At 49.9% G+C, this 24,671-nt stretch overlaps 1 protein-coding gene and 1 pseudogene across 1 annotated transcript; both read left to right on the forward strand.

The window, feature by feature from the left end:
* The first annotated feature begins 4,571 nt into the window (after positions 1–4,571).
* The window catches only part of LOC149367771 (uncharacterized), a 132,192-nt pseudogene continuing 112,092 nt past the window's right edge, over positions 4,572–24,671 (forward strand).
* LOC149367772 (uncharacterized) lies at positions 21,124–23,702 on the forward strand. The gene has a single exon (XM_089567411.1). It carries the CDS (start codon positions 21,691–21,693, stop codon positions 23,023–23,025), a length of 1,335 nt encoding a protein of 444 aa, XP_089423537.1. The 5' UTR covers positions 21,124–21,690; the 3' UTR covers positions 23,026–23,702.

Genomic DNA, 24,671 nt, shown 5'->3' on the forward strand with positions numbered 1-24,671 from the left:
TTTGCGCTTACCAATTCATTCGCCTTCATAGCAAAACCCAACTTCGCTGATGTGGTGCGCAGGGGCGTAGCACCACACAGCACTCCGGCACCTGCCGAGGCCAGTTCCACTGCGCCTGTAGCAGGGCCACCCACGCCCCACGCAGGGACAGCGAAAGCTGCTCTGCCAACTCCAAGCCAGGGAGTGCCGGCCCATAGGTCAGCATCCCGCAGGACTTCCCCCCGTAGGGGGAGGCCTGACACTCACACACCCGCGGCTTCCCCGCGGTCGTCCAGCACCTCTTACGAGGTGATGGACGTAACTCACAGTCCGGCTGCTTTACAGCGGCAGAACAGCTCTCTTGAGCAGAAAAAAGGTAGGGCCGTAATAACGGCCCCCGAATATTAGTAAACTCACTCGTTGCTATCCCAAATATAGATATGGCTTTTCTAGTTCAGTGGAACTGTAGAGGAATGTTGAGGAACTGCAATGACATAAAAGATATTCTAGGGTCAATCTCGCCCGTAGCTTTATGTCTTCAGGAGACCAATCTTGGTCCACAACATACAAATGTCCTGAAACATTATAAAACTTTTAGACGCGATCGAGAGCAGGCAAATAGACACTCTGGAGGCGTCGCGATTGTCGTGCAAAGCGGCGTCCCTGCTCGAGAAATCACACTCAAAACAAAACTTGAAGCCGTTGCGGTCAGTGTCGTCAGCCATAAAACATTTTCTATCGGTTCTCTATATATTCTTCCACATTTTAAATTAACAGTCCACGATTTAAAGGAACTCATCAATGAACTTCTTGAACCGTATCTAGTAGTTGGGGTTTTAACACTCACTCCCCTTTTTGGGGAAGCGAGCGCTATGACTCTAGGGGTCAAATAATCCAAGATTTTATTCTCACAAATAATGTATGTCTTTTAAATACAGAAAAAGCCACATACTGCTCCCCTAGCTCAGGGAAAATGACCTTTTTAGACGTCGTTTAGTTCACCTTCTGTTTTTAACGATTTTAAATGGGACGTCATTGACAACCCATATGACAGCGATCACCTCCCTGTACTAATCACATTATAATCCCCACCGGAAATAATCCCCACAAGGCCACGTCGCTGGAAGCTTCACCTCGCCGACTGGTCACTTTTTAGAGAAAAGGCAACTTTAGAAAATATAATTTTAGATAATCTCACCATCGACCAGATAAACGTTAACTTCATTAATTGTATCATAACTGCCGCACTCAAAGCTATTCCTCAGTCGTCAGGAGTAGCGCAACAAAACCATAAAGTATATTGGACAAAAGACTCTAAAGAAGCTAAAAAACAACAACATAGAGCTTGGGGTAAATTCCGTAGGTATCCGACCTATGTGCAGAGTGCGGAGATGAACTAACAGTAAGCCACATATTATTCTCATGTACGGAACATGAATCACTAAGGAAAAAACATTTTACTACCTTTTACAAAGAACACATTCGTTTTCATCCAGCATTGATTTTAGGCGAAGATGCACTTGTCAGTATACCCTATGTTTTTAGCTTTTTAAGGGAAGCCAGTATTCTTCACAAACTCTAATTTACTCACCCTGTGGTTCACTACATACCATTATACACCTCAGCCGCTTTCTCATTCATGAGAAGGAGGCTGAGGTCTTTATCTGAGTTGTTGGGAGCCTCGAAACCCTTGCCGAACCAAGGATGTCCGCGGAGGTTACCCAACTCTTAAAAGTTTATGCAATCAGACACTTTTAAAATGCTTGTCTTTCATCAAATAGGCAGTAAAAATAACTTTTAGGCCCTTTACACCACCGTTTTTATCCGCTTTGTTTACTAGCTATGCTCAAACCAATTTTTCATACCTTGAGCTTGGCGCATGATAGCCTTAGTCGCTTATGCGCCATTAAACCCAACACAACACACAACTCAAGACAGACGGTCAGAAACAACATTGGCCAAACTCCGTCAGGTGGGGGACCAGGCGGGCCGCTTGGTCCGCCGGGTTTCTAAGAAGCGCGGGGGGTTACGATGTATAAGGACGCCTTGCGGCTGGCGCATGCACTTGTAACCAATGCGATTCTATATTCGACTACATACGTCCACCTGTGGAAGCAAGACGAGGATTTACTCGAAGTCATCCTCTGCAAAATTAGTAAGCGGGCTCTGGACCACCCCGCGAACACCTCTAACAAGCGGCTCTTGGGGCTGGGCATGGTGAACACATTTTGGGAGCTCTGGGAAGCCCACTTGACCAACCAATACACACGTCTCTCGAAAACATCGTCGGGTCGCCGCCTCCTTGCCCGACTACACATCCAACACTCCACTCTTATGGAAGAGCGCGTACGTATTCCATCCCAGTGCAGAAGCGCCCCCTTCCCGCGAACATGAACCGCGAGGACCATAATGGCCGGTGCCTGGCGCAGGCGGAAGCCCTGGCCTGATACTATGGATCGAAACCCGGCGTATTCTACGTGGATGCCTCCGGTCCCTACCATGGGGGACGGTACACGGCCGCAGTCGTCCACCAATCCAAAACAGTGAACGGCCTTACTTTCCGAGCCCGTGACATAACACACGCGGAGGAGGTCGCCATTGCGTTGACTGCATCTGATCCATATTCAAAAACAATTATTTCCGACTCGCGAGGGGCCTGTTGGAACGTCGAGCAGGGCTGGGTCCCGGTATCTAGCCTACCGTATTCTCTATAACAGCGTCTACACCGGGGACCACGATCACCGGCGTATCGTTTGGCTCCTGCTCACATGGGCCTTGAGGGAAATGAGGCAGCTGACGCCGCCTCTCGCGCGCTCTCTCACCGGACATTCCCCTCCGACCCCGACGATCAGGAACTCGAATTCACTCCCGCTTACTCCTTCAAAGACATTGTTTTACTTTATCAATCTGGCCACGATCTTCGTCTCCGCCCGTGTAAAGGTCTCTCAAAGGCGGAGGAGCGGCTTCTGCTTCGCCTGTATATACTAATACTTTGCTGTGCCTGACAGCTCTCAAACACTTCAACCCTTCTTTCTCGGGCAGCTGTCCGCACTGCACGGAGAAGTCTTCGGACATCTATCAAATGGTGTGGGCCTGCCCCTCCAACCCTGCTATCCCCCCTCACCCCAACCCAACCCGGGAGGACTGGGAGGCGACCCTGCTCGGCTGCTCTGACCTGCAGGCCCAACGGGCCTTGGTCGCGCGAGCCCGGGCGGCGGCCGACGCCACTGGGGTCCCGAACTAGGGGCCTGCACCTAGTACTTCTAAGGGCTGGCCCCATCTAGCTCAGCTCCTGCTTAACCTCCTAAAGTGTATCTGTACATAAATGTTTTCCACCACCGCCCTAATAGCATTAGTCGCTTTGGGACGTTAAGCTCTATAAGCGAAACAAATTAAGCAAAACAAACCTTCATCTGAATCTTTCGGAAATGTTACAGGCTCAGAAAATGAAAAGCTGCGGAAAAAGCATTTCACTGTATTTTAGAAGAACTACATTCGATTGCACTCCAGCTTAGACTTAAAAGAAAACGGTGGCGTAAATTTCTCACGGTGCCTTTTGTGGCCGAGAGGAAGGACAGTTTGTAAACAAATTATGTAATTTCAAACCATTTTTAACCTTGCGTTTGTCGCATGACAGCCTTGGTTGCTTATGCGCGAAAACGCAACACAATTCAACTCGCAGAAGATCGATTCAAAGCTACATCTGGAAAAGAAAAGTCAGCATGCGCAAACTAGCGCCCTTGGCTGCTACGGCGTGATTCTGCTCTTCGTTAGGCCATGATTTGGAGAGAGTAGCAGTACAAGCTACCTTAAAACTTCAGTTCAAGCAAGCTCCTTTCTAATTAAATGACTATCCAAAATCGTCAGCCTATAAAAATGCAGCTTATAAAGTTGCAGTACAATTACGATACTCGGTGATACGCTATAACAGCGACGCTGCTGTGGTCAATTTGTACGCTTTAATGAAGTTTTATTGCTGCTTACAGAATATTTATCCTAATGATAAAACAGACCGGCCTTCACAGATGTGTACTCCAGGCGTCTACCGTGAACATCTCTATGGCAGCTTACACAGATGGATTTGGCGCGTTTACGATGGCGATTACCGGCTATAGTAATCGTCTTGCGTATTTCCGTAACTGCTCTGTAGCAACACAGTGCCGAGTACCGTAATCGTGCCTTTCCAATCGTTCCTTGATCCCTTCCTTCACGGTAGAGTTCCAGCTCCTGTACGTCCGCTAACCTGCCTCTCCATATAACTCCACAAAGAGGCGCACACAGCAACCGCCATCACTGCTTAGTGCGCATGTGGTGTCCCTTTCTTGTTAGTGCCCTTGTTGCCCTAGCGTTCATTTCATCATGCACCAACTCGCCCCTCAGGCCATTCTTCTGATACAAGTGCATATTTGCGGGCAGCGGGAAAATGTTTTTGGCAGTGAACAAAGTGTAAATACTGAAGGTTTGTGTTGGGCCTCTTCCGCTCCTTGCGTGATTTATCCCCAATTTCTAAGGCTTCTCTAAAAGGCATGCGTTTCGTAGCGTCCCGCAAAGGCACGTAGCTGTCTCGTTGCTCTGACTGCTCGCAGGTCGTGATGGTCCGGCGCACCGTTCCGAAGGCGGTACGAAGGTACACTGGCGGTGGCCTACCAAGAGTTCCCGCTCTGCTGGCACAGCGACCACCTGAGCCAGGCGGAGGCGGCCTCGCGCTGCCCACCCGCTGCACCTCCAGTGAAAACAGGGCGTGTCACCTCGCCAGGAATATGCCGACGCTTAACCACCTGCTCTCTTTCGTGGCGACCGAGGTGACCGAGGTCGCCCCAGGAAAACTCGTCCTTCGCTCGCTCAAGAACTGTGCGCCCAGCATATGGGAAGACAACGAAGAGTACCGGGAATATGCGGCCGTATTTCTCCACTACACTCTTGCCCATCACCGCTGCGTGGAAAGCGCTGAGGTGAGACCCGTTAGGCACTTGTAGGCGTCTCGGCGTCCTGATATATCCTGGGATTGTTCGGGCGTTGAACTAAGAAATAATAAAAGCAGCAGTAAACTACTCACGACCAACTTCGAGGCGAAGGTAGAATAGAAGCAGGAAGCCGAGCTGGCATAAGCAAACAATGGCATAACAGGAGAAAACTATTATCTACTACAGAACGAAATAATCGAACGGTTACGAATTCTACTTACCGCAGAAAGAGATTGAGTGCCGGGAAGAGACTGAATGGGGCGCTATGCATAAAACAAAGTTCATTATGTGAGTCCATTCTAGCATTGTGAAGAACGTGGATGTGTTTGTTAGGCACGGGGAAATGAAGGTGCCATAGAATTGTGGGGACTATAATTTCAGACGGAATGGGGATAAGCCTGAAAGCAGGACAGGAAATTTGGCATTGGTGAAAATAACACATGCGTCACTAGAAACAAGCTGCAAAAATCTCATTAGAGGAGAGAAGAAAGAAAGACAGTTGGAGAAAAACAGTAAAATTAGCATAGCAAATGTATTATGGTATCTACAGCCGCGAACACAGTCCTCTTTCTTTTGTTTTTCTTTTTGGGGTTTAAAGTCCCAAAGCGACTGAGGCTATGAGGGACGCCGCACAGTCCTGATGTAACCGGCAGTAGTGGTGGCGCCAAGTAAATGAAAATTCCGGCGGTAACAAAATATGGAGTTACGGAAGCCTAGCAGAGAAACGGAGAGGAGAAAAACGGCGGGTGGTGATCGAGTCAGCGCAGATTTGTTCGGCTGTTGAGGCATTGGGCTGGAAGATCTTCCCACTCCGTATACGCAGTACCTTGTGGCCTCGAGCGCACCGGAAGAATGAACAAATACTAACCTTATGTTGCGTCAAAGGAAAGGTAATGTGAAAGACTTGAAGAATTGCAGTGCATAACAAGAAGAATCCGCCCTCTACACAGCGTTTAATACGGCAACCGCAACGGAATGAGACCAACGCTGCATATCAGACACACCCACAAGAACATAAGGTGCTTTAGTCTACGCAAGGCATGGTCAAAGGCGTAGTTTCAAATAATTTCACCTTAGATGAGCCGAGCCCAAGACCGGGGAAAAAGCTTGCACAGCCGTCGACACATCTGTCTAGAGCGCTCGAACGGCGCGCCAGTAAAGTGCACTTCTATCATTTGCGAGTGGCTAGGGCACGAAATACTACCGTGTACGGTATGCACATTGCTATTTATTATGATAAAATTCTCATGCCTTCAGAAGCGATATGGAATGGCGCAACAGACTACCTTTCGGGAATGATATCACAAAAGCTGTAGGGCTTGAAATAGGACCGTGTACGGTATGCACATTGCTATTTATTATGTAAAAATGCTCATGCCTTCAGAAGCGATATGGAATGGCGCAACAGACTACATTTCGGGAATGATATCACAAAAGCTGTAGGGCTTGAAATAGGACCGTGTACGGTATGCACATTGCTATTTATTATGTAAAAATGCTCATGTCTTCAGAAGCGATAAGGAATGGCGCAACAGACTACCTATCGGGAATGATATCACAAAAGCTGCAGGGCTCCAAACACGACCGTATACGGTATGCACATTACTATTTATTATGATAAAATGCTCATGTCTTCAGAAGCGATGTGGAATGCCGCAACAAACTATCTATCGGGAATGATATCACAAAAGCTGTACAAAGGGTTTGATTGCGAACAGCTAGCTCCCGGTAAGTTAAATGAGCACACCTCGACCCAGGATTTCCTGATGGCATTGCCTTACTAAGTAACAGAGAAGGAGTTCGAGTGCATCAAGTGTACTCGAAACAATCAGTGCACAACAGCGGAACGAAAACTTAATATCGAAAAGACCAAAGTTAATGTTCCACGGTCTCGGAAGAGCACAGTATAGGGTAGCAAGCAAAGAGTCGGAAGTGGTAAAGAAATACATCCAGCGAGGACAACTAGTGACAGCGATCCGACTCACGAAGGAAAATATCAGTAGGATTGAACGGGTTGGAGTGCATTTGGTATGCGCTCTGAAGTAATGAGCAGCACCTCACCAATATCTTTAGTATAGAAGTAAAACAGTTGTGCTTTCCCACTTCTGTTCGGTGAAACATAACCTGGAAGGCCGCTAAAACGGCCCGAAACTCTACTTAGGACAACCGTAGCTGCATCGCAAGTCTTCGACAAAGAAAAGAGAAAACATAGCAGTTGTAATCCAAGCACTAAAGACGGCGCTGTACTCTGTGCTATTTGCTTTGCCAGCGTCTGCTGCCCTGCACCAGCATTAATTCCAAACCAACTCGCCCAACACGCTGCGTAAATCTAGGACAGCTTAGAGAACGCTTGAAGGGAGAATCAGCAGGGCGACGATCTGAGAGAGGAAGGAACCAGAGTGGGTTAGTGTACAAGTCAGTGATACCATAGCCGAGTGGAAATGGATACGGGTGAGACATGCGGTGCGGAGAAAACATCCGAGGTGGTTGGTCAAGTGAGTGGAGTGGATACCAACAAAAATATAATGTGGGACTTCACGCGGAGGCGCGGAGCCGCCGCGGTGGCTGAGTGGTTGTGGCGCTCAGCTGCTCACCATAAAGACGCGGGTTAGGTCACTGAAGCGTCTGTCGAATTTCGACGGAGGTGAAAATAGAGGCCCGTGTATTGTGCGATGTTGGTGCACGGTAAAGAACCCCAGGTTGTCGAAATTTAAGGAGCCCTTCACCACGGCGTCCCCATAGCCTGAGCCGCTTTGAGAGGTTGAACCCCCATAAACCATAAGCAATATACAGTGAGGTCTCGAGACGAATTTAGGAAATCTCCTTGGATGGGCTGGGCGCTGCTTTTTTTTTCTTTGCGCATACTGCGAGCCGTCGCTCAGCTCAAGCAGGAGGACCCTTCTAATTACATGAGGGAAGGAAGAAATATAAAACTGGACAGGTTAGTTAACACTGCCCCAACACCTCGGCTAGTTGTCACTAACTTGTAAAGAGACCGAGTCTGAGGTTCAATTTCATCAAATTTCGAGAATACACTCTAAAAGTAAATATTTGTATTAGTCGGGCTCGTTTCGAATATCCTTATTAAATATTTTTATCATCGTTATTTTCTGCTTTGCTGTGTTTAAGTGAAGCCAAAACTCTTGTGAATCCGAATTCATGAACTCTTCGAGACCGTGACTAAAGAAGTTATGTCTGGCTTGTTTGACCTTGACTGACAACCAGCTTTTCAAAGCAGCAAAGTGCTTCCTAAGTTTTTCAACTTACGCTTATCATGTATGATTTCTCGGCTCATCCAGGGATTTAAATTAAGCTTAATGGCCTTGATAAGTACGAATTTATATATACAGAACTTTAATGCATCGAAAGATCGAAGCCAACAACCGTTAACGTCACTAGAAACTTAGTGCAGCAATCCATATATTCGATGACCGCAACATCATCGGCCTTACTAAAGTCTGAGAACGTAACCACTTCCATGGTTTTATCAATCGCGTTCTAAGTCCTGCAAGGAAAAAAATATTAGCGGAAACATCACATCAAGCATAGTATGTTGAATGTTGAAGCACATTGTACCACATTATACCAACTATCCCGGCCTACATTCAGGACACAAATCACTCCCCCCCCCCCCCCCTCCCAGACGGCTTGTGCGCGTCAACAGATGCGCACCTGAGGACTGATCACCCTGTTCACCTTGATGAGTAAACTCGTTCTATTATCCTGGGCTTAATACTGAACTACAACTATTTCTGATTTGAGGGAAGACACTATCCTCAGGTAAACGGCGCGGCGATGTGAACAAAGATGGCACCGGCCCCAGCAAACATATTCGTGGCGGCACTGTAAACAGAATTCATTGACACTAAGTCCTTGGAACCACTCCTTTATAAACGTTTCCTTGACGATATCTCTTTCATTTGGCCTCACGATGAAGCGAGCCTCTTGACATTCATAGCGAGGTAAACGCGTTTCATCCTTCCATATCGTTCACCCACAGCGTCTCCACAACACTTCTAAACTTCTTGGGTGTTCAAACAGAGAATAAAGGAAGCATGCTTACGACAACCCTCTAAAAAAACCCACTGACCGCCAGGAATACCTACATTTTAAGAGCAGCCACCCACGCTACTGCAAGACTGGCATACCGTACTCACAGGCTCACAAATACCGACGGATTTTCTGACTCCATTTTGACCGCCAGGCTGGGAAACGAAAAACAAACCTCTTACTTAAGGAATATCCAGCGTCCATCGTCGGTGACGCTATCCCGAAAGCTGGCGGTTTTGACAGGAATAAAATGCCAAATTCTCCAAACTCGCAGGATACTGAAAGGGCAAGCAACCTCATTCTCATTCATACATCTAACATACCACGTGTGAAAAACATCCTTTTAAAACATTGTAACATTATCCAGCAAAGCAGTCACTTGTCTCTCATTTTTGAACAACTAATAAAAGTATACCGACGCAGGCGGAACCTGAGGGACATTCTAGTTAAGTCCAGAACAACGCCAGACGCCAACCCGAGTCGTGGATGTCAACCATAGCGTAAACCACGCTGCAAGGTTTGCAGTCATAGGCAGACTAGAAACATTGCTAATGGTACATTCTCTGATTTCACCTTCAGGATTAGGGATACCCTAGATTGCGACAGCGCAAACGTGATATATATGCTACACTGCGGTGTGTCGGCATAGAGTACATCGGACAAACTTAAGCACCGTTCAGGTTATGTTTTAACAACCACAACACCCACATCCACGCGCCGCCAAATCTTTCTTTTTCCAAGCACCTGTGCCTACCCCTACATGCATTCGAAAACGTTCCGGTCATCCTTCTCCAGTCCAGTCGGGTTTCCAAACAAGTCGCCAAAGAGAACAAACAGAGTCCTTTTTCATTCCCAAATTTCGGACACTAACCCTTGACATTAATGAAAACTTGGGCAGTTTCGCCTTTCTCAAAAGCCTACGTAACTAGAACGCTCTCGCCTTTTTCAACCCTCCTTTTCTATGAACACTGCACTCTCCGGGTGCCATACATCCCCCTTTTTATTTTTATTTCTACTGTTTTTAAAGGTATCTATTCTTTAGGTTTTCCCTGCAGGGAGGCGTCTGCAGCATGCAAACGTTGGTGAGTGGCGACACCACGGGGTTAACCCGACCATCCGCAGGGACATCCCCGCAGGGGGATGATGGTGAACAATGCGTCACCACGGACCCGAGCATCCGCGCTTAGCCGTGCGTGGCATCGCCGTGTCCGGGGAAAAGGGGATCCTGGTGGTTGAGTCGGTGCCGAGCGTTTGGACCCTTAAGGCCCCTCGGCGGAGGCAACACACCACTTTGGCCCCAGCTTCCTGTAGACGGCACCTCCGGCCTGACCCGACCGGGGGAAATCGGCAGTCGCCTTTTCCGATCCTCCCCTCTATCTTTCACTTTCCTATCTCTTTCTTACAACTCTCCTGTCTCCTCCTCTCTTCTTCGTTTGTTTCTCTTTTTCCTGGCGGCGAGGGTTAACCGTTTGTGACCAACTACCCTGAGTTGAGTCATATTAGGTTATAGTTAAGGTGTACAGCTGGCGTGGGCAGGACTTGCTCGCAAGTTCCTGTCGCGTCCCCTTGTTGGACTCCATGGTGGGTGGCTGACACCATGACCGAAAAACATCAATTTTTTATGGCTCCCCCATTTTCCAAACTTGATCGCTCTCTCAAGAGAGGGCGGAACGAAGCAGATGTTTTTTTCCAAAAAAGAAAAGTGAGTTTTCCTAAATACCATGTCATCCATAGTGAAGTAGAAAATAAGCAAGCAAGAATCCGGTCTCCCTTCCTAGTATCAAAGTGTTTGACAGAAGCCTTGGGCATTGGCTACAAGTTATCAAAAATGGCCAGCGGTGACTTACTGCTCGAACTGCGAGACAACATCCAGCACTCAAAACTCGTAAACATTGTGTCTGTTGGAGATATTCCTGTCTCCGTGACTTCACACCGATCTTTGAACACCGTCCGGGGCGTGATATCCGAAAATGATTTTGTCCACATCACAGAAAAAGAGATGCTCGAAGGTCTGAGTGACCAAGACGTGATAGACGTTCACAGAATCAAGATCCGGAAGGATAATAAGGATATAGACACAAAACATATGATCCTGACGTTCAACACTAGCACACTGCCCGACACAGTCGAAGTACGATATCTGAAAGTTAACGTAAGACCATACATTCCCAACCCTCGCCGATGTTTCAACTGCCAAAGGTTCGGCCACGGCTCACAAAGTTGCCGCGGTCGGAAAACGTGCGCGAAGTGCGCCTCGAAGGATCATTCTGATCAATGTGACGCAGCCCCGCACTGCACAAACTGTGAAGGAGACCATGCAGCATACTCCAGGGCGTGTCCGTTCTGGAAAAAAGAAAAGGAAATAATCGCCATATACACAAAGGAAAACATTTTATTTCAAGAAGCGAGAAGGCGTTTCGCACTCACCAACTCATTCTCCTTCACTGCAAAATCAAACTTCGCCGATGTGGTGCGTGGGCGCGGCGCACCACACCAGGCTTGGGCACCCGTCCAGGTCACACGCAGTGAGCCTGTGGCGGTGCCATCAGCGCCCCAAGGCAGAGCAGCTAACGCTGCTCCGCCAACTGCAAGTGAGGCTGCGCAGACCCCTGGGTCGGCGGGCCTCAAGACCTCTTCCCACAGGTCGAGCTCAAACTCGAACGCGAACGTGCCTCCTGCACGGTCGTCCAGCGCCTCCGCAGAGGCGATGGACACTGCCCCGGGCAGCCCCGCGCCGTCCACGTCGGACGGTCGGCGGAGCTCTCTGGATCGATCAAAAAAAGACAGGCCCCGAGTCACGGGACCAACAACAACTTGATCTACCTTTCCACCCTATAGAAACACAAAATTAAGATGGCTTTCATAATACAATGGAACTGTAGAGGACTTTTAAACAATTATAGTGACATAAAAGACATAGTAGGAGCACACGCTCCTGTCGCCTTATGTCTACAAGAAACAAATTTAGGTCCCCAAAAAAATAACTTTCTTAAGAAGCACACTGTTTTCCGCCGCGATCGGGAACAGGCGAGCCGACTGTCGGGAGGCGTAGCCATCATAGTGAAAAGCGGCGTCCCGGCTCGAGAGCTTAAACTAAAAACAAGACTTGAAGCTGCCGCAGCCAGTCTGGTTGCCCATAAAACCATCACAGTGTGCTCACTATATATCGATCCGCACTTTAATTTAACACTACATGTCTTAGAGGATCTTTTAGAGCAGCTACCAGAGCCATACCTGGTAGTTGGAGATTTCAATGCACATTCATGTTTCTGGGGAGGCGATAAAACTGACACTAGAGGCAATCTCGTAGAGGATTTTATTTTATGCAATGACGTCTGTTTACTCAACTCTAATGAACCTACATACTGCTCCCCAACCTCGGGGAAAATGAGTGTTTTAGATTTGTCTTTTAGTTCACCGTCTGTTTTTAACGATTTTAACTGGAGTGTTTTAGACAATCCATATGGAAGTGATCATCACCCTGTCGTAATAAGTCTTTCATCCTCGCTAACAGTTATTCCCACAAAACCACGGTGTTGGAAGCTACATTTAGCTGACTGGCAACTTTTTACAGCACAAGCTACATTAGAGAAAATAGTTTTAGAAAATGTTGACATCAATGAGATAAATGAAAAATTCACGAATTGTATCTTAGCTGCCGCACATTTAGCTATTCCTCAATCCTCTGGAATAGTAAAACAAAATCACAAATACTGGCACACAAAAGAATGTAAAGATGCAAAAAAGAAACAAAACAAAGCCTGGGGCATTTTTCGGAGATATCCAACACATGAGAATCTCATAAACTTTAAAAAAGCAAGAGCAAAAACACGATACATCAGACGCAACGCAGAAAGGGCATCATGGCAACAGTACATATCCTCGATAAACAGCTCAATAACATCCAAAAAAATGTGGGAGCAGGTGCGGAAATTCACTGGAGATTTTACTCCTTTCACATTTCCAATGGTAAAAAAACCCGGTACTACAACAACATTAGAAGAGCAGGCCAACATACTGGGTGAACATTTTGCTACAGTATCAAGCTCAGCCAAGTACACACACTCCTTTCAAAAGCACAAAACAATAGTAGAAAAACAAAAACTTCCCTTCAGAACATGCATACATGAAGACTACAATCAGCTTATTACAACGCAGGAACTAAACGCAGTACTAACATCCGGTAAAAAGACAGCACCAGGCCCACACAATATACATTATGCCATGCTTGCTCACCTCTCCGAGACTGCCATTGAGGCTCTCCTAAAATTTTTCAATAAAGTATGGATGAGTGGAGAAATCCCCCAAGCATGGAGAGAAGCAATCATAGTACCCTTTCTAAAACCTGGCAAACCACCAACTAGTCCCACCAGTTACAGGCCGATAGCACTCACTAGCTGTATAGCAAAATCATTCGAAAGCATTCTAAACATCAGACTAACCTTCATACTTCAGTCCTGGCAACTTTTAGATATACACCAATGCGGGTTTAAAAAGACATGTTCCACAACCGATCACCTTGTTCGCTTTGAGAACACAGTCCGGGAAGCGTTCATCCACAAGCAACACTGTATCGGGGTCTTCTTCGACCTGGAGAGGGCTTACGATACCACGTGGAGGTTCGGTATCCTCCGTGACCTCGCGGACCTAGGTATCCGCGGCAGGATGCTGAGCTGTTTGAACGACTTCCTAACCAACCGCACGTTCCGAGTCCGCCTAGGCGCAACCTTCTCCAACACTTTTATACAAGAAACTGGCGTACCCCAGGGGTGCATCCTCAGCACGACCTTATTCATCATCAAAATGAACTCCATAGGAAAAGTAATCCCAAAATCCATAATGTACTCAGTTTACGTAGATGACCTCCAAATAGCATGCACGTCTTCCAGCATACCTACCTGTGAGCGACAGATACAAATAACAATAAATAAACTGGCCACCTGGGCAGATAGAAACGGATTTAGATTTTCTCCTCAGAAAACAGTGGCGGTTCTATTCTCTTTGAGACGAGGCCTACAGGCCGACCCCACACTATATCTAAACCAGACCCCATTACCTGTCAAACAAGAGCATAAATTTCTAGGAGTAACTTTCGATAAAAAGCTCACTTTCTTGCCACATATAAATAGCTTAAAGAAAAAAGGTTCCCAGGCCCTCAATATACTGAAACGACTGTCAAGAAAACGCTGGTGGTCTGATAGGGCATGCCTGTTACATATATATCGTTCTCTGGTTCGCTCTAAGTTAGACTATGGGTCCATCGTATATGGCTCAGCAAGACCATCCTACATAAAACGACTGGATCCTATCCACAATCTTGGTTAAAGGTTGTCTTCAGGTGCTTACAGAACTTCACCAATAGCAAGTCTGTATGTGGAAACAAATGAACCTTCCTTAGAAGATCGAAGAACTGCACTAACTTGCACATACATCCTCAAAATCCTTTCTCAGCCCAAACATCTCTGTTACCCAATTGTGACGAAATGCCCATCCCGAATACTCTTCAATAACAAGCCTCACGCGATTAAGCCGCTGCTCTTGCGCTTCGAAGAAAAATGCCAAGCTCTCAACATACTAAACGAAATTAAAAATATTGCCCCAAGACACGAAGCGCTACCACCGTCGTACACTCTCCCCACAGTTTGTGACGTCACACTAACAAGCTTCAGTAAAACCTGTGCGCACAAGACCATATAATACAAGAATATCTAGCACTACAAGAAAAATACAGAAATTACACTGGATTTTATACTGACGGGTCAAAAACTCATGCTCATGTAGGAAGCGCAGTAATACAAGGAAAAAATGAAAATGCATTACGACTGCCCTCATGTGCTAGTTTTCACCGCGGAGTGTTATGCTATTAGTGTTGCGGTACAGGAAATAACAAATGAAAACATCAAAAACAGCATCATTTATACAGATTCACTGAGCGTCCTTACAGCATTAAACTCCAAAAATGCCACAGAGCCACTAATTGGAAGCATCATACACAATATAGTAAAGGTCACAACACGAAAACATGTTATAAAATTCTGCTGGGTTCCCAGTCACATTGGCATTAGGGACAATGAGAGAGCCGACATGTGTGCTGCACAAACCAGAACCATGGAAATAAAACATGTGAATTTGCCTCCTAGGGATTACATGAAGTTATTGCATAGAAGACTAAGAGCCAAGTGGCAAGCTTCTTGGGAAAATGAAGGATATAACAAGCTGCTTACCATAAAGCCCATTTTAAAAGAATGGAAATCATGCCACCATAAAGAACGTTTTATCGAAGTAATTTTATGTCGTTTACGCATAGGTCACACACACACATCACCCATAACTTTTTATTAACAAAAAAACACAAACCTGTGTGTGAAATGTGTGGTGAGGAGCTCACATTAAATAACATTTTAATTTCTTGTTCACATCTCGAAGAACTTAGAAAAAAAAATTACGGTATTTTACAATGAACACATTCCATTTCATCCCGCATTGCTTTTAGGCGAGCAAACACTTGTCGAATTTTCACTTGTTTGTAAGTTTCTAAAGAAAGCCAATGTTTTAAATCTATTATAATGTAAGCTCTGTACACTTGAAATAACATCATCTAACCTTGTGTTTGGCGCATGATAGCCCTAGTTGCTTATGCGCCATAAAACCCCATATAACTAACTATTCTTTAGGTTTTTTTTCACTCCCTCCTTTCGGCCCCTTCTTTTGAAGGGCCACTTTGTACTGCGTATGCCTTCGCGACGGGACGCACGAAGGAAATGGCCTACTGAGGAATGGCCGCCGCGGCACTCGGTTGCGGGATCGGGTTGTCGCACGGCGTCTGGCCTCCCTCGACCACGGCGCCGCGCTTCCGCCGTGCCGAACACTGGATCGTCTTGAGGAGCTCAAAATGGCTTGGTCGAACTCGTAACTCACGTTACAACGGTCCAGAACACCTGCACCGCTGGGGAGCGGTCCGTTCTGCGATGTAGTGTACATATGCATGCGTGCACTGCTTTTTTTGTTTTGCTTTGTACTTTCCCTGTTAGGATATCGTTTTTATTCTTTCTCCCGGGTGTGCCACCCACACCGAAGGAAGCTTCTCCCGACAATATTTCTGGCTGGCGCCTCCTGAGAAGCAACTCGTTCCCTCCCCTTCTATCGCTATAGCTCTGTTACTTACACTGCTGCCGCTGTTTTACTACTTGTGTTTTTTGTTTGTTTGTTTTTATTTTTTACCCCCTGGCCTTTGCAACGCTCCTCCTCTTTCCTCTAAATGGACTGGAACACTCTCGCGTCTTACACTGGCTTCGGTTCCCCTTCCTCTAACGGGAGGGAGAGTGATTTCACCTCTCCCTTTGCGTGCAGTGCCTTGAATATGCGAACTTGTCTTCATTCGTCTGTATACCCTGATGAAGGATGGTCCTCCGTCCGAAACTGTTGGCAATAAACGAAGACAATCGCAATGTTGTGGAACATCCAGAATATCCAAGGAGCATGTGGGAGCTCCTTTCTTTTTAAATTTGTGGTGTTGGCCTATGGAGATTATTAGTGAATGTTTTACTGCTTAGAGATAAAGGATTAGAAAATCAGAAGAAAAACAACTATATATCGCCTGTGGGAACCGGACCCGCGACCACTGAGTTACGCATCCGGTGCTCTACCAACTGAACTACGGCGACGGCTGTCACATATTTTGCTTTCGGGGGAATTCGTTTGCATGTGACGTAACCAAGAGTGTTCACCAGTGCCACCCACGTCCATCAGCATCGGGCGGAATGCGTCCTGTATTACCGCTGGTGTGACGTGACGGCATCGAACGGCGAGAGTGGAAGCTATATGAGAACCCTCGTATGCTTCCTACGGCATCAAGGCTGCCAGAACCAAAGTCCTCATTAAGCAATTAAGCAGACAGAAGTAGAAAAATGAGGGTCTCGTTAAACATATGAGAGAAGCCAACAGCCACAGAAACGAACGAGCATAGGGGGAGCTCCTTTTTTATTAATATGTTGTGTTGATCAATGGAGATAGTTGAGCTTCCCTTCAAGTGGAGATGTGAGGAAACATTTGAAGATGATGAAATAGGATTTCTTCATGGATTCATGGTTCGGAGTCGCAAACAATCCCATTACTCGACGGCGGGACAAGGAGGTTAACTATTTATTAACACATTAATAAACAAGAATCATCAAGCAAGGAGAAAAGTATTTACAACATGACTGAACCGTTGATTACACGAAATCAGCGCCACTCAACCGGTGGTGGTGGTGGTGAAAAACTTTAATCAAAGAGAGCTTGAGGGTAAAAAAAAAACCCTGCTGCATGGTCGGCATCCTTAGTCCGGGACACCGCACGACGAGGCCCCGTCTCGCGCCCGCTTGACCAGAGCCCTTTGGGACTCCAGTGTGGATCAGTTGAGGAGGGCAGTCTCCCATGCCTCTCGGTTGGGGGTGGGGGAGGGGGAAAGGTGAGGATTCTGAGTACACGCCCACACCATGTGAAATATATCGCAGATCTCTCCACAGTGCGGGCAGCGCCCATCTGTGTTCGGATCGAAGTGTTTTGCTATTGCAGGACAGAGGAGGGTTCCTGTCTGCAGGCGCCCAGAGTTCGCTCCTCCGCCTTACTCAGCCCCTTGGCAGGTGCCGAGTAGAGACGGTGGCTGTCGCAATAATAAATTAGGATTTCGCGGAACCGCAGAAGCGGTTTATGAGCTTCTGAGCCATGAGAGCTAGGATGAGGAGCCCGGTGTGTGAGCGCTCGGGCGGCCGCATCAGCGGCCTCATTGCCTCGTAGACCCTGGTGGCCAGGAGCCCAGATCACTTTTGTGCGAGTTGGATCGGCGAGAGCGCGTCTTAGAATTTGCGAGGCAAGAGATGATATTTCGCCTGCAAGATAATGTTCACAGGCCCGGCGAGAGTCTGTGATAACCGTTTGCGATTTTGGATCGGCGGCAGCGAGAGCTATTGCGACTTCCTCCGCTCGTGTTGAATTTGGGGCCCGAAAAGATAGCCCATCGACATTCATTCCGCGGTGGACTACGGCAGCCGTGAAGAAGCCCGCGGGCGACGGCCCTGTGATGTCCACGTAATAGACGCCCTCTTTAAAGCCATATTGCCTCTCAAGCGTGCGAACCCGCGCTTGTCGTCTGCCTTCATGTGAAGCCATGCCCATGTTACGCGGGAGCGGAGCGACCAAGAGCATGTGGCGCCACAACACCGGGATGTTCTCCGTCCCCTCTGGTATGCATGTGTGTTGGATGTGTAAGCGGTTTAGCAGGCGGCGCCCAGGCACCGTCTGCGATAGCCGCGTATATTGGTTCACGAGGTGGGCCACCCGCAACTCTTGATAGGAGTTTACCGCTCCCAACACAGTTTGGCGCTTGAGGTAGCCACCGGGAGGTCCAGTGCTCGCTTTGTTGCCTTCCTGATGATGGCGTCAATGTGCTCGTCTTGTTGTTTGGTGGTGCGTAGTTACGGCACGGCGTAGAGGATACGGCTGGTCACGAAGGCATAGGCGAGCCGTAGCACGTCCCTGCCCCGCAGACCACCCCGCTTCTTGGAAACACGGTGGATCATGCGCCCTACCTGTTCACCTATGCTCTTGAGTTTCGCTATAGTAGAGTCCGGCCTAAGTTTGTTATTGATGAACAGACCCAGGATCCGGAGCTCTGACACTTCTCTGATGGGACCGCCCGACCGAGATATGTGTAAAGACATGTTGTCCTTGTGGTTTGTCCTGACGTGTAGAAGCTCTGATTTGGCGGGACCACATTGGAGACCACAGTCGGCAGCATATGCTTCGACTATGGAGGCGGCCTGCTGATGGCGGTCCTCCATCTCCCCAAGGCTCCCCTCGGTGGTCCAGATTGTAATGTCGTCTGCGTAGAGTGCGTGTTTTATGCCCTCCACCTGAGCCAGGCGGCCGTATTCCTCGTCCTCGATCCGGAGGAGTGCCTGACGCGCAGAGAGGAAGTCTCTGACATAGGCGAAGACCTTCGCCCCGCAGTTCGTGGTGTCAAGTTAGAGAGTATGGTGCCAGGTTTAACATTGTCAAACGCCCCCTTAAGATCGAGGGCGAGAATGGCCTTGTCGTTTTGTTGCATTGCTGTGGGTCGTATTATGTCCCTGTGTAGTTTGAGTAGGACATCCTGTGCAGACATGCGCGGGCGGAACCCGAACATAGTGTCTGCAAAGAGGCCCTTACCCTCCATGTATGGAGAGAGGCGATCCCGAACCATCGTCTCCATGAGCTTTCCCACACACGAGGTTAATGAGATGGGTCTCAAGGTGTCCGTAGTCACGGCTTTACCTGCTTTGGGGATGAACGCTACAAGCGATGTTTTCTATTCGAGTGGGAGCGGACACCCATCCCAGATCTGATTTATGTATTGTAGCAAATGGAGGTATGCAGAGTCGGAGAGGTTCGCCAACAGTTTCACTGTTATGCGATCTCGACCCGGTGCCCCACCTCGGCGCATTTTAGCCAGGGCCGCCTTAAGGTCATGCAACTCAAAAGGGGCGTCTAAATCCTGATTTGGCTTGCCGGAGTCGGGCCCAACCGGGTCATTTGTGCGGCAGAGATACCTGTCGCACAAAGTGTCCGCAAGTTGCGCCGTCGTACCTTGGTACCCGTGCAGAGCCCGCCGGAGCTGTTTTTGCGTCTCCCCTTTCGTTTGAGAAGGGTCGATGAGGCTGCGCAAGAGACGCCAAGCCCCTTCGAGCTCATCTGACGCGCTGCCGAGTTGCAGCGTTCTATCCAATTGGTGTCTGTGAGCTGGGCGGCATATGCCGCAGCCTGCTCCGTAAGTTTTGCAATGCGAGCTCTAAGCTTACGATTCGTCTTGTGTTTCTTCCATTGTTTTGTTAAGCTCCGGCGCGCCTGCCACAGATGCAGGAGGTGATTGTCCACTGCGGGGATCTCGTCGGTGGTGTGAAGTGTTTGCGTGTGTTGTTTCTGTATGTTGGTGACCTGTGTTGCCCACTCCGCATAGCCGTCGGAGAGTAGTACCGGAGGGACGTCCTGAGTTCGAAATTGGTGCCAATTGGTTATTTTCGCCTTGCCCCAATTTTTACGGGCTGCCTTCGCCAAAAGCGTGATGCGGAGAAGGCAGTGGTCGCTGCCCAGGGTATCCCCCAGGTTCTCCCATGTGGCGTTTGTAGTGTTCCTAACCACAGATAAGTCAGCACACGTGTCACGGGTGACCGAGTTGCCCACACGTGTGGGGCAAGACGGATCCGTGAGCAACGTAAGACGAAAGGTGGAGATGAGCTCCGCCAGCTTGCGTCCCCTGGTTTTCTCGAAGTGATAGCCCCAGTGTAGACTGGGTGCGTTGAAATTCCCAATGATCACCAGGGGTTCATTGTCAGCCGATTTGAGAGCACGATAGAAAATTTCGCTGAAAGTAACACGCGGCTTATGCGGGGGGCAATACACATTAAGCACATGTATTGACGGGTCGCGGCGCCTGAGAGGCAGAACGCTCACCATGGTGTATTCCTGCTCAGTCTCCAGATCAAGATCGACCTGAATCGCGGTGTATGCTTTATGCACCAGGATGCATTTCGAGGGGCCCCCCTGAAACAAGCTATACCCAGAGAATTTAGCATCATTGCCGGGCTCTTGCAAAGCAAGAAGCGCCAGCATGTCACCAAGGGACTGCAGGTAGAGCTGGAGATGTGACCGTTTTTTGCAGGCTCTGAAACCGCTGCAGTTCCATTGAATGATTTCGAATTGGTCTAATTTTTTAGCTTTCTGAGCAGGTTTGCCAGCCATATTGATGTTTTTATTTTACGGTGCTGGGTAGCCATTCGGTTCGGGGGCCGGCGCAGCCCCAGGTAGGGGTTGCATCAACGCCGCGGCTATCGGCCCGGAACCGCTTTCTTCCGCTGCCTGTCGAGGAGCTATTTTACGTTTTACCTGCGGGGAGTCGCAGGAGAGAGAATTTTTTATTTGGGAGCTCACCCAGGGCTTGTGGGGATACACATGAATCCCCTGCCCCATTGTAACGGCCGCGCGTAATTATCACGCGATGCTATGCGCGCGCCGTTCGGGAGGTTTTGCGAGGGAGGGCACTCTCGCCACCCCCGCTTCCTTTCGCTCCCCGCCGCGGAGACTTTCCCTCTTTCCCCTCTTACAACGGAGAGACCTCCTCTCCACAGCCCGGGATGAGACGCGTTTCTCCCGAGGCTCGCTCGTCTTCTGGCGGGAGCCGTGCACACGCACGGATCAGAGATCTGCCACGGAGACCGCTGCCCTTATCGCCCGGCCACCGTGTGTGACTGGACCGCCGCGGGCCGTGAGCGAGGAACCACGCGAGGTGAGCGGAACCTACTTCCCCCACATTTTTGCGTGCGTTCTGCCCTTTGTGTTTTCCACCCCCGTACGCGAGCGGAACATCCTCGCTCGTTACGGCGGTTGTATTGTTGCTGCTGCACTGTATTGCTCGGGAGCAATAAACGCTCCTCCGAGTAGCATACTCGTGTTTGTCCCCTCTGGCCCGAACCCGCCGTGGTTGCGACCTACCGCACCGCGGGTTGGGGGTCACAGCTCTGACTGCTAGGGCTGGCACGCTGGTGCTAGAGAGCGACAACTGCTTCTAGCCCTTTGAGCGTTACTACAAGAATAGACCCCCATATTCTTGGCGCCCAACGTGGGGCCAGAGGTGTGACAAACCGAGTGTCTGTGTGAGCGACTGCCGACACACAGACTAGCCATGGCGGCGAGCGGGATTGACATCCAGTCCCTGCTGTGGTTGTCCAATACGGCTTCTCAGCAGCAACATCTTGACACGGCAGTAACAACTACTGCAGGTGTGTTCCCAGAGGCTGACGCTAGCCCCTGTGATCTTATATCGTTTGAGCCGAGCGGTGCTTCACACGACACACCGGCTCAGACGAGCGGCGACGCTAGGCACTTCTCGCCAAGCGCTATGCCGCCAGGTAGGGAGAGCATGGCGCGACACGTGCAATCTTGCTCATCCCACCTGGGCCCTCAGCCAGAACTACCTGGCCAGGCCCAAGAGGCTGTGTTGCGCAACGCCTTGCGCCTCATAGAGAGCCTTACGGGTATCGTGCAGAACAACCTGCAAACACCCGCTCCAGCGGCGAGTCCGAGGCTAAGGGTGGACCTTCCCAGCTACGGTGGCTACCATGATCTTGTCAGTGCCAACGAGTACCTTGAGCGCATGCTGACCTACCAGCAGGCGACAGGGCTTTCCGATGGCGAGATTCTGGCGCGTGTCGTGCCAATCTCACTGACTGATCAGGCTGCCCGCTGGTTCCGCCTTACTGGCTATCGGTCTCGCACGATGGAGGAGTTCCGAGCGAGGTTTCGCGAGGAGTTCTTGCCCGCAGATTACGACCGTCGTCTGCGGCGCGAGTTGGAGCTGCGTACTCAGCATCCGGACGAGTCCTTGCTTGAGTACGTGAGGGCGATGGACGAACTCTATCGTTTCGCAGACCCCTCAGCTTCAAACGGCGAGAAGGTAGAGCGTGTTACGCGACAAGCGCACCCTACCTTCGCAGCCTACCTACGAGGCGTACCGTTCAGGGACTTGGACGAACTCGCCTCGGCAGCCAAGCGCATACAGGCGGACATACTCGCCTCCCGCGCGTATCGGCCACCCCCGCCAGCGTCGCAGGCACTTGAGCCGCGATGCGCCTGGAACGGAGACACTTTTCGAAACCGTTCCCGGGGAGCCGAAATGGTTGCATTAAGTGACGGGCAACTGAGAAACGGTTGGGAACTGTCAGACCGAGCTCTCGACCCGTACACGTATGCTATGCGGTCAGCACACGCTGCGCGTGGCCAAGGTATGCAGAATCGGGACCGACATACCGACCCGAGGACGCTAGACCAAAGGGCATCTGCGACGGTTCGCCCGGCAGGGAGGAACGGTCAGCCGGCGCGAGGCGACAACTGCCCCGCCCGGCAACGGCCGAATACCCTCTGCTACCGGTGCAACCAACGAGGGCACTACGCCCGGGAGTGCAGTCGCCCCGTGAACCGAGAGCACGCGCTTTCGGGAAACGAACGCAGCCGCCGGTAAGCAACGCTTCGCAGCCGGCGGCGTCAACAGCGGTGCTCAGTGAGTCACACGAACTCCTAGCCCCGCTGGCTTGTCGTTTGGAACCACCCAGCGACACGCCAGTACCGCTTATTGAGCTTACAGTGGCACAACGTAAGTTCATGGCATTGCTAGACACAGGAGCGAGCGCATCCCTGTTTGGCGACGAGGTATGTGAGCATCTCCGTCGGAACGGACTCCGACTGCGAGCGAGCAACCTCACGTTCCGATTAGCCAGCGGCACTGCACACGCGAGCGGTGCCGCGCGGCTTGTGGTGCGGTGGGAGAAAAGAGTGAGGCGCCAGCGCTTCGCTCACCTCCCCGGCCTATCGGTTCCAATTATTCTTGGTAGAGACTTCCTCGCCAAGACGGGCATTGTTATTGACGTCTGCAACGGAGGATATAGGGAGCGAGCATGTGGCACCCTGAAACCTTTCGTTCAACCCCAAAAAGCGTCGAGAGCACATTCGCTTTCTGATGCTTCGCGCGCAGACGTACGCAACGATCGCCCGAAAAAGAGCCTCGAAACGCCTTCGGCCCGGCTGAACAACCAGCCTGTCGACCGCGCCGAGAGGAAAAGCGCGGAAGGGAACCCCTCCCCTCCCGCGCGACCCCCTGTCCCCCCTGCGGTTGCACTCTGTGCCGCGGCGGCATGCAGGCCTCCCCACCCGCTGCTGGACAACTCAGACAGCTTGTCAGGGGAGGAAACAGCGCGTTTGTCTCTGCTCCTAAACGAGTACGACGCCGTATTCACGGAGCGGCCTGGCTGCACTACGCTGGTTAGGCACAAAATTGAGACAGGCGACGCTGTTCCATGGAAGTGCAATCCTCGGCCAGTCAGCTTGGCTAAGAGGAAAGCGCTCGATAACGCACTGGACGAGCTTCTCGATACAGGCGTTGTGGAACGATCAAACAGCCCCTGGGGGTTTCCAGTGGTGCTGGTGCCCAAAAAGGATGGAACAACCCGCCTTTGTGTGGACTATCGACGCCTGAACGAGGTGACACGGAAGGACGCATACCCACTTCCGAGCATTCCCTCGATAGTGTCCAATGTTGGTGGAGCGAAGTACTTCACTACGCTCGATGCTAGCAGAGGATACTTTCAGGTGGAGATGACCCCCAGTGATCGAGAGAAAACTGCCTTCACTTGTCACAGGGGACTTTTCCAGTTTACCCGAATGCCGTTCGGCCTGGTCGGCGCGCCCGCGACGTACCAGCGTCTGATGGACCGTGTCCTAGGCGATGCAAGGTGGCACCACGCTCTTGCTTACCTGGATGACATTGTCGTGTATTCGGAAACCTTTGATGAGCACTTACGCCATCTCAGGGATGTACTGGAAAGGGTGAGGTCTGCGGGAATCACTCTGAACCCGAACAAGACCCAGATAGCGGCGACCCGAATAACACTGTTGGGGTTTACGCTAGACAAAGGACGCCTTCTGCCGTGCGAAGATAAGCTGCGGGCTATTTTGCAGTTCCCGTCGCCGGCAGACATAGGCGGACTGAGACGCTTTCTGGGGCTGACGAACTTTTATCGACAGTTTATCCCAGATTGCGCAGCTCTGCAAGCCCCCTTAACAGCGCTGTTAAGGAAAGGTGTGAAGTGGCATTGGGGACCCGAGCAAGAG

The sequence above is a fragment of the Amblyomma mixtum genome, chromosome 1 (assembly GCF_055824585.1).
Source record: "Amblyomma mixtum isolate Tamu chromosome 1, ASM5582458v1, whole genome shotgun sequence".
Classification (NCBI taxonomy): domain Eukaryota; kingdom Metazoa; phylum Arthropoda; class Arachnida; order Ixodida; family Ixodidae; genus Amblyomma; species Amblyomma mixtum.